Consider the following 11,357-nt stretch of genomic DNA (forward strand, 5'->3'; position numbering starts at 1 on the left):
GTCAGCTGAGCAGCACACTTCATCTCAAGAGAAGGACTTTCAGAATTTGTGCTGACAAGTTGAATTGCAATTGCAACTGTCAACAGATATTTCGTGAAGAAAACCTGTAGGTTTAATACACTTATTCTGTGCTTTCTCCTTTTTACCGTGTATGTGTATACACTCGCATATGTGATTTAGTCCTTTCTTTTGTTTTGTGTTGTGACCATGATTCATTCAGGTGACAAAAAAAGACATAAAAACACCAAAATGTTGAATGACCTTACTCTTCAGTTGTGATAACAGAAGGGTATAACAAATGATTTCACTTCCTCTGTTGTATACATAATTCACCGTATACCTAATTATCCCAAAGTACAACAGGAAGGCTTTTGTTTTAATTCTGTTGTCATCTGTGTTAGTATGAAGAACATTTCTTAGATTAATCCTTGTTCTCGGGAACTTTAACTTAGTTAAATCCATATAGAAAATAACATTAATCAAAAGGTTAATTTCACTCTTAAGACAAAGTCTGAAATATGTGGTAAGAATTTATTACTATTTACTAGTTATGTTTAGCTTATGGACTAATGAAAATATATTAAAAGAAGACAGTTACCTGCTCCATACTAGCAAGTTAGTTTCATAACCACCTTAGTGAAATAAGGGTTAATTTTCTTTATTGACTGTAATGATTTTTTTTTAACAAATATTAGTTACAATTGAGCAGCATACATGATTAAATAGCCTCAAATAATCTGTTAACTTGTCAACATCCAGGTCTAACACGGCTAAAACTAATATAAATTAAGTGTATATAAATTAAAATTAATTCTTAATGCAGTGATGCTCAGACCTCAGTGGTTCAGGAGCCAAATTAGGGATCAACATTACCCAAAAGAGCCACAGTAGTGTGAATTCATTGTTTCATTTATGATAGTACTATTCATATTTAAACACTATGACAGGAAATATTTAGTTCATATATCTATACAATTCTCACAGCAGATAAATTAAAAACTTGATAACTTAATTGGTTAATAACACAGTAAAAGCATCCTGATTGGTTAATAATTAAATCACACAGTATTTTAATATTATGTGCTGCCAAGAGCCGCAGGAGACACGTTAAAGAGCCACTTGCAGCTCATGAGCCACAGTCTGAGTATCACTGTCTTAACATATAATTAAACAGCCAGGGGTACAACGGTTGAGTCTAAAATGTTGATCTGCTTAAGTTGTTATAACTTTCTGTGGACTGTCCTCCAAATTTGAAATATTTGGTTTTCCTACCTGTTGTCATGAAAGATGCTGATGAACAGATAAGGAAACAAGTTAAAGAGGCTCTTTTGTTACATCTGTTTCACATGCAAATCTGTGATAAAGAGAATAGCGGATGGAGGGGGAGAATTTTTATTCATACTTCTCTAATGGTTCTTTGCCACTCTTAAAGTAGTTGTATCTTGTCGGATAATTATGCACAAAAGTCTTTTCAAAATAAAAAACAGTATTCTTGCCTGTCAGATATTTTTTTCTTTTATTGGCACAAGGTGTGGATAATCACATTTCTAAATAGTGACAGAGCCTCAAATGACTTACACCAGGCCATCCTGAGCTAGTACAAGTTGCAGTTTTATACCACATCACCACTTACTTTGTGTTTGCTACATTTTCTTTAGAAAGATTATTGTACAGATTTTGTTTTTCTTATTATATACTTAATTTGTTCCACTTTATCACTAAATTTGGTTTGCTCTAGTAACCATGAGTTACATGCTCTGATTCTGCTACATGACATTTGAAGAGTAGTTTATTATGCAAGTAATCCCATTGATTTTCATGGTTGCAGAAATAAAGAAGTTATGTAATGGTTGTCATAACTACATAATGTACGTAATCTAAATACATTTTAACAAATGCATTATTTGGTGGGTCTACATTGTGGCAGGAAATTTCATTTTAAAATATACTTTCATGGGTAGGTTCCTTATCAATAAGAATTTAGCCAGAAGAAACTCTATGTCCTCAATGATGCTTGTTGTGCTGATACATTCCGTGTATTAAAATGTTAATAGTATAATATTATGCATATCAATGGTTTAAGGCCTGAATTGGAGACATGTCAAGCTGCAAATTCTTTGAGCCCTCTCACAAAGGAGTTTTAGGTCTTGTACCAGCTAGGTAGTCAAGCTGATCATGAACGGCTGCTGAGTTTTGACAACTAACTTTTCTATTACATGATTTGATCAGTAATTCATATTATATATATCTTTGTCCCCCGGCATTCCATGATTCTGCAGTCACATAATTAGCCATGAAATTCAGTCTTTGCTGCAGAATTGTTCATTAGAATGTCAGCTTTAATTAAAATAAAATGTGTAGCCCTTATGGTTGTGGGGATCACCTTGAACATGTGGAGAGAGCGTAAACTGATGCTGTTACACCTCTTTGAAAGTGCAATGGCTGAACTGCTACATTCATCTTACACAGAGGCTTGAAGACTCCACAGTTCTGTGGCTGCAAGACTTGGCTTTTTCTAAGATGCACAGTTCTGTTATTTGGAGCTGGAATTAGTACTTGGTTTCAACCAGGCACCCACCATTCTGCTTCCTGTCTCCCTGTCTGGCTAGCACATGCTTTCAGCTGCCTCTCACTCTCCAGCTTTTCTCACAAGAGTAAATTGGATTGCAGTGCATGTTCCCTACACTGTTCACTGAACTGGAGAGCACAGGGTCAGGAAGTCGGACCTAAAGTCCAGACTGGAAGCAAGAAGCCTAGGCTGACCCGGTAGGCTGCCTGGAGAAGAATGGAGCAACTGAGGCCTAGGGACAAGTTGATATAGTATGCAAGCTCCACTGTCCGTGGCACATGGAGGGAAGGAGATTTTGTGCTGGGCCACTTGGACAACATTGTTCATGCAGTTGTTTAGCACTTAGACCTATAAGTGGGGGAAAAAATTAAAAAAAGTGTTACTTCTGGGGGAATTCTGTGCAATGCAGAATTTTGCAGAAATTAACATTATGCACGTAGAATTTCCTTTCCGCACACAGAAATGAGCTGCATTGCTGCTAGATGCCACCTTCTGGAGCTGGAAGGGCCCAGCTCGCACACAGAAGATGCTGTTGGGGAAGGGGGTGGGAGCTAGGAGGTTTCTGGCAGCTTCATTTTCCAGTATGCCCTGAGGGAAGGAGAGAGCGGCTCAGAGGAAACTCTGCAAGCTTGGACTCAACATCAGGCTGTTTCTCCCTCTGGATCCCTGACCTCTTGGGGAGAGGGGGATGGATGTCTGGGTAGGGCGGTGGGGGCTGCAGCTGGGCTCTGGGAGAGAGGGGGTGCAGGCATCTGGGCAAAAGGGGGCCCTATGGCTGGGCTCTGAGAGGGGACAAAAAAACAAGAACTGGGTTGTTGTAGGTTTTATTTTTAAACTCCAGGAATCATTAAGAAAGGGATAGATAACAAAACAGAAAATATCATATTGCCTTTATATGAATTTGTGGTACGCCCTCATCTGGAATACTGCATGCAGATGTAATCACCCCATCTCAAAAAAAGACATATTGGAATTGGAAAAGGTTCAGAAAAGGGCAAAAAAAAATGATTAGGGGTATAGAATGGCATCTGTGTGAGAAGAGATTAATAAGACTGGAACTTTTTCAGCTTGGAAAACAGATGACTAAGGGGGATATGATTGAGGTCTATAAAATCATGACTGGTGTGAAGAAAATAAGGAATTGTTATTTACTCTTTCTCATAACACACAAACTAGGGGTCAGCAAATTAATAAGCAGCAGGTTTAAAACAAATGAAGTATTTTTCACACAATGCAGTTAGTCTGTAGAACTCTTTGTCAGAGAATATTGTGAAGGCCAAGACTAAAACAGGGTTAAAAAAAGAACCAGATAAGTTCATGGAGGATAGGCCCATCAATGGCTATTAGCTAGGATGGGCAGGAACGGTGTCCCAAGCCTCTATTTGCCAGAAGCTGGGGATGCGCGACAGGTGATGGATCACTTGATGATTACCTGTTCCGTTCATTCACTCTGGGGCACCTGGCATTGGCCACTGTCGGAAGACAGGATACTGGGCTAGCTGAACCTTTGTTTGGCCGCTCTTCTGTTCTACTCCTGGATGGAATTTTTGTGTGTGTCTGTATTGTTACAGACTTACTTGCTGACAGGTGTTTTGAAATAAATTAGCAAAATGATTGAAATTTGTGTGATTATGTAGTGTTATTTGACAAGTAAAATTTGCAGAATTTTTACTTTTTTGTCTCAAAATGCCCCCAGGAGTAAAGTGTGCTGAAATTAAACCTAGGAACTGAACTTTTAGGAACCAGAAGACTGGGTTAATGGGTTGGATAATCAAGTTTCATCTTCTTTAATTGTGAAGAAATAGCTCTACACAAAAGATGATCAGTATGTACCCTGAAAACGTGTTGACAAAATAATAAACTCAGTCAGAAGTAAAATCTGGTACTTGGAAGACCTTTGTGGCTACTCGCTTCAGAAATAAGAACTACTTTTCTTGAGGGGTTAAGCACAGTAGGTATTCAGCTGTGTAGGAGGGAGCATATTTGTCATACTATTAGTAGTGAAGCATGAATGCTCTGAAATATGAGCAGCTGCAGTCTTGCTGCTGTTACATTTATGCATCTCATTTTCTGTGAGGTACCAGAATTTGAAGCATATGCTGTTAGCAAGATGTTGGGGGAAAAGTCTATTTGTTCTAGAGTAGGATGGTGAATGTTAGTAGTTTTATCACACTGTTCAGTGAAGAGGGATATCATGTGAAGTGCCATTCCTTTTTGTTTAACTAACATGGCTGCACAAATGCATGCATGATTCAGTACTCTATGAACTGGGCACATATCAAATTTTGACATCATTTTGTGTATTTAAAGAGACTGTCAGGTTTGATAGGAATTAAGCTACCTTTATTATAAATTCCACCTATGTGTTCTTTGTGTGTTCTTAAAACAAGAAACAAAACAAAAAAACCTACTAACCTAATCTATTTTGTTCTTCAGATTAACAGCAAAGGAGTTGTATAGATAATTGGAATCTAGTTGGACTTCAAATAAATTAACTATAACATTATTTTTATTAATAATTAGTATTGCAGCAATACTGTAGGTTTCAGAGTGGTAGCCATGGGTAGTCTGTATCAGCAAAAAACAACGAGGAGTACTTATGGCACCTTAGAGATTAACATATTTATTTGGGCATAGGCTTTCATGGGCTAAAACCCACTTCATCAGATGCATGGAGTGGAAAATACAGTAGGAAGATATACACACACACAGAAAACATGAAAGGATGGGAGTTGCCTTACCAAGGGTAGGAGGAGGAGTGTCAGTTCTAATGAGACAATACACACGTACACATGCACATAGGAAGACAGTCCTTTCCCAGAAGAGTTAACATCTTTACCTATTGTATTATGTTACAATCATTGCCTAAAAATTAGGAAACATGTAACCTTCCAAACTAAATCTTAAGAGAATGAACTCAAATAGATGACCTGGTTTGTAATGGACATATTTTCGCATCCAAGGTTTGCAAGAAAAATAGGACATTCCTAGTTATTAGCTTCTCAGAAAACTACAATTCTGAGAACATATCTAGTCTAAGATGAGTATTCTTAATATTACCCTAGAGTCTCATCTGTTTCAACTTCACATTTGATGTGTAATGATTGGCACTCTTGTAGTCTGTCATTTACAAACATAGGGCCTAATCTTGCAATCATATCCATACAGGCAGACCTTTGCATCTGGTCACAACACCACTGACTTCAGTGGAGCTCTGCCTGGGCACAAGGTTCCACCCCTGGGTATGTGCTTGCAGGTTTGGGGCCATATAAGGTAGTGAACAACTTGGGGAAATGCTTAGATTTTCCAGAAAGTGAAAAATCGGATGTAAATCTTTGATCTGTATCTTCACAGTATGCCTGTCATTTAGCCATCTTAGTACTTCACAAAACTATGTGGTTAAAGTGAAATTGTTTAAAGTAAGTCTGTCAGATACGGACTTTTGCTTGATGGATCAGACAGTCCTTTTGTATACTTAGTATACTGCCTCTTCATTTGTTGTTCTTGAAAATGTTATACATCAGCCCCAGAAAACAAATAATCAAACAAACATTGATTGTGCCTTTAAGTAATATTCATATTGGTTACTATTAAGGAATACATTTCTATAACTATTAGAAAGTGGATGGACTGGTTGATAGCTGCTAATCAGTATTTACACAGCTGGTATTAATCTTTGGCTACATTCTGTTGCTATGAAGTGCAAATTTGAGAAGTTAAGCTTTCAAACCTAATAGATATTTTTTCTTAACATCTTGAGTCCAGTGAATAATTGTTTTAATTAAATTGAATAACGGGCAATTTAATATTTCACATTCAGTATGTAACAGACTTCAATTTCAAGCTTCCGGGGGTTATTAATAATTTTGTTCTGAATTATCAAATATTGATAATTCCCTCTTTTATGTCTATGATGGCAATATTTATTTTAGTAATGAAAAATAGCTGTTTAAAGTATATATTTTTGATGTTTCAGAAATGTGCTTTTTCTTTTTCTCTCCTCAGATTTGTCCAAGAATAGATTAACTGAAGTTCCTATGGAGCTGTGCCATTTTGTGTCACTGGAAACACTAAACCTATACCACAATTGTATTAAAATTATTCCAGATGCTATAGTGAATTTACAAATGCTGACTTACTTAAATTTGAGGTAAGTTAACATTATTACTTTTTCTGTATGTTGTCAATTATGATGTTTCTTTTTCTCTCTACATTTTCCATGCATCTCTTCAGAAACATCACCGGCTATGTTGCTCATTTTATTGACTTCTATAAGGCAGAAACCAATTGCCAGTAGGATTTTTCTGTCCTCTGTTAATTTTGTATATGACTACATCATAGGCTAAAATAAGCTCTTACAGAAGATATGAAGAAGCATTGATTCTCTTTTGGATGATGGTCCCTACACATATTCCACATGTGGGTGTGCAGGTGTGCCATGTGACTGAGTCTGTAAGCGTTTCTTAGCGGTGTCTGTTGACCTGCACATATGTAGTGCATCCACTCGTGCTCCAAACCGAGGATATAATAGGTAGTACAGGTTGATGCCTCTCCAGTTCCCTCTTATCACCACATGGCCTCAGTCAGAACCCCTGTTGCTTCATGCTCTTAGTTTTTTATGGGAGTGGTGTACCTTTCATTCAGTGCATATAGTTGTAAATAGGAGTATCTGCATCAATGAAGAGAAGTCAGTGTTGATGCCTACACAGGCAGTCAACTTTATTGGAGTGTGGTTTGACTGTCATGCGAAAGCCTTCGTCCTGGAAGACCATCTTCACAATGCTGACAGCCCTTATCAAAGACGTGCATCACAGACCATGCACCACGGTCCGCCGCTGTCTCTCCCTCCTTGGATGTATGGCAGCATGCACCTACGTGACACCACACGCACATGTCCATATGCGTTGTTTTCCAACTTGGCTCCTTTCCAACCAAGATCTCCGGACTGTGCTGGCCTTCCTCAGATGGTGGTCCAATCTTTCCCAGATTATGATTGCTATTCTCTTCGCCACTCCCATACTACAGGCCACCATCACAGTGGATGCCTCCCTCATGGGGTGGGAAGCCCACTTACACCAGCACACACCTCAGGGTGTGTGGTCACCACCGGAAGCCAGGATGTACATAAATGTGGTGGAACCGTGGGCAGACTGACTAGTGTGCCAGGCCTTCCTCCCACTCATTCAGGCCCTCCATGTACAAATGTTTTCCAACAACATTGTGGCAGTAGTATACATCAACAAGTAGAGTAGTGCCAGATCTCCTTCCTTCTGCTACGAGTTGGTCCAGCTTTGGAACTGGGGCATGAAGAATGATGTGATGCTTCAAACCATACATCTATCTGGCACTTAGAATTCCCTAGCCAACAGGTTCAGCAGGACACTGTCTCAGTCACAAGTGGGAGTTACACGATGCCATGTTCCTGTACTTCTTCGCAAAGTAGGGCACTCCCCAATGGGACCTCTTTGCCAATCACAAGAATTGAAAGCTGCCCTGCTATTGTTCCAGGGGAGCAACAGAGAACAGCTCTGAGTGACACTCTCCTGCTCCACTCCTTTCCCTTCCTATGACAGGTGCTACACAAGTTGCTACAAAGCCATCATCAGACTTGTAGCCCCATTCTGGCCCCATCAGTTCTGGTTCACAGACCTCCTCACTCTCCACCTGTACACCACTTTGCCTCTGCACACTCCCTGATTTACTCACACAAGATTGCAGGAATATTCGTCATCCCAGACTGGGCTCTCTTCACCTCACAACCTGATTTTTGGATGGACGTCAAAGACTGCCCATGCGACAAATCCTTACCCAAAGCAGAGCCTGCTACTGACCTAAATGGAAATGCTTCACAGCATGGGCCCGCTACTCCCATCATTCACTAAACATGGTGTCTATTCCAGTCGTCCTCAACTACTGCCTAGCTCTCAGTTCTATGTGAGTGCACCTGGCACCACTTAATGCCTTTCTCGCTCCTGTGGACAGCACGTTGGTCTTTACACACCCCAACACTATTCGCTTTTTGAAGGGTTTACTTAACACCTTTCCACCAGTAGTCAAGCCCCCACCCCCGCTGGACCTTAATCTCGTTCTCTCCATACTCACGAAGCCACGCTTTGAATCGCTGGCAACATGCTCCCTCTCCCACCTTTCGATGAAAGTGACATTCTTGGTAGCCATTACCTCAGCCAGATGGGTCAGTAAACTAGCGGCCATGATTGCGGACCCCACCTACCTGATATTCCACAGGGACAAAGTGTCCTTATGGTTCCAACCTAAATTCCTCCCAAAAGTGGTGTCAGAATTTCACTTAAATCAGAGCATCCACCTGCTGGTTTTCCGCTTCAAACCACCCACTTTCCCTGCTAACAGAGTTTTCACTCCTTTGACATCTGCCATCCACTGGCATTCTACCTACGCAGGATTCAACCCTTATGTGAATCACCAAAACTATTTGTGACCATTGCCGAGCAGTCCAAGGGTCAAGCCCTTTCACACCAACGCATCTCCAAATCAGTGTTGAGGTGGATCTGCGAAAGCTACAACCAATCCAACACACCCCCATCTGATAACATACTCTACGCGAGCACAAGCCACCAGGTCAGCCTCATGAGTGGCAGTGTCCTGGCAAGATATCTGCTATGCTGCAATGTGGCGCACTGTCCACACTTTCATGACGCATTGCGCCATCATGCAAGCGGAAGCTACAGATGCCATCACAGGCGAAACCGTACTGCAGACCCCACTTCCACTGGCATCCTTAAACCTACGTCCATGCTGATCACTGCTTGTGAGCCACCCATATGTGAAATACATCTAGGGACCATCACTGAAAGAACTGGAGGTTCTTTGAGATGTGTGGTCCTTATCTTTATTCCACTATCTGCCTTCCATCCCCTCTGCTTCGGGCTGGATTCCACAACAGTAAGATTGAGACTGGAGAGATGTTGACCCACAATACCTATTAGCCCCTCGGCTAAGAGCATGAGCGGATGCACTATGCACATGTGGGTCAACGGACACTGCTAAGAAACATACTTTTCTCTAATACCTTATTTGCCCCTATTTTACCACTCAGGAGTATTGTGAGGATTTATATCTCTAACTCACTCTGAATACATAAAGTGATAAGTATTAATACATTATTTGTTTAGCATTATTTCAGAATGCTTTCTTTTTTTAATACTGTAGAACTAGAATAAATTTGGTATCAATTATTCTGATTAACGTCTTTTCAAAAGCTAAATATTAGATATTTCCACAAAATATTTGCATAATATTATACAAGTATTATAAGTACTTTTTCCAAACCTGTAGTGTTTTAGACATAAATGCACAGAACTTTTTATTTAATGACCCAACAAGCAGAGTGGCAGTGAATTATGTAACTATAAACAAAAATAAAATGCATCAAAGTTCTTATTAGGCAATGTAAAATTCCCCTTAGTTTATTTTCCCATTGAAGTCCGTTCCTCTACTATTTGGGTATAGTCTGCCTCCTTATTTGCCAGACTCAGTAAAATTCTGTAGGAGAGAGGGAAAAAAAACAACATTTGACTGTCACAAACATATTGATCCTGGCAAGAAAAGCAATATGATTTTCAGACCCATATTTCTCTTTCTACCTTTAATAAAAGTGTCTTCTAGTGCCAATAGAGAAGAGGACTGTACTCTGCATAGAATGTCCAGGAGGCTAGACTTAGATTTTAGATATCAGTTGTCAAATTGTTTCATTTCAAGATTTTCACATTGCATAAATACTCCAAATTTTTATTCATATACTGTTCTTGGGATCCAGCATCCCATGTCTCTCTGCATGGGTGACCTCTGAATTTTGTAGGAGTTAAAAATTATCCACTGCTATAGGTTTCAGAGCAGCAGCCGTGTTAGTGTGTATTTGCAAAACAGGAGTACTTGTGGCACCCTAGAGACTAACAAATTTACTTGAGCTAACACCCCTGCTCTACTTGTGCTACATTGATGACATCATCATCCGGACCCATGAAAAAGAAGACCTTGAGGAATTCCATCATGATTTCAACAATTTCCACCCCACCATCAACCTCAGTCTGGACCAGTCCACACAAGAGATCCACTTCCTGGACACTACTGTGCTAATAAGCGATAGTCATATAAACACCACTCTATACCGGAAACCTACTGACCGCTATACTTACCTACATGTCTCCAGCTGCCATCCAGACCACACCACATGATCCATTGTCTACAGCCAAGCTGTACGATACAATCGCATTTGCTCCAACCCCTCAGAGAGAGACAAACACCTACAAGATCTTTATCAAGCATTCTTACAACTACAGTACCACCTGCTGAAGTGACAGAGCCAGAACAGTACCCAGAAGTCACCTACTACAGGACGGACCCAACAAAGAAAGTAATGGAACGCCAGTAGCCATCACCTTCAGCCCCCAACTAAAACCTCCCCAACACATCATGAAGGATCTACAACCCATCCTAAAGGACGATCCGTCACTCTCACAGACCTTGGGAGACAGGCCAGTCCTTGCTTACAGACAGCCCCCCAACCTGAAGCAAATACTTGCTAGCAACTACAGACCACACAACAAAAACACTAACCCAGGAACCTATCCTTGCAACAAAGCTTGTTGCCAACTCTGTCCACATATCTATTCAGAGGACACCATCATAGGACCTAATCACATCAGCCACACTATCAGAGGCTCGTTCACCTGCACATCTACCAATGTGATATATGCCATCATGTGCCAGTAATGTCCCTTTGCCATGTACATTGGCCAAACTGGACAGT

The 11,357-nt window shown here is 40.2% G+C and overlaps 1 protein-coding gene across 1 annotated transcript in view; it reads left to right on the forward strand.

Moving 5' to 3' along the window:
• Nucleotides 1–11,357, forward strand: part of LRCH1 (leucine rich repeats and calponin homology domain containing 1) — a 156,853-nt gene that overhangs the window by 16,786 nt on the left and 128,710 nt on the right. The window contains exon 2 of the mRNA XM_075065407.1: nucleotides 6,575–6,719. Within this exon, the coding sequence (XP_074921508.1) occupies nucleotides 6,575–6,719 (145 nt within the window). The remainder of the gene's footprint in view (nucleotides 1–6,574; nucleotides 6,720–11,357) is intronic.

Source organism: Chelonoidis abingdonii, chromosome 1 (genome assembly GCF_003597395.2).
Source record: "Chelonoidis abingdonii isolate Lonesome George chromosome 1, CheloAbing_2.0, whole genome shotgun sequence".
Lineage (NCBI taxonomy): Eukaryota > Metazoa > Chordata > Testudines > Testudinidae > Chelonoidis > Chelonoidis abingdonii.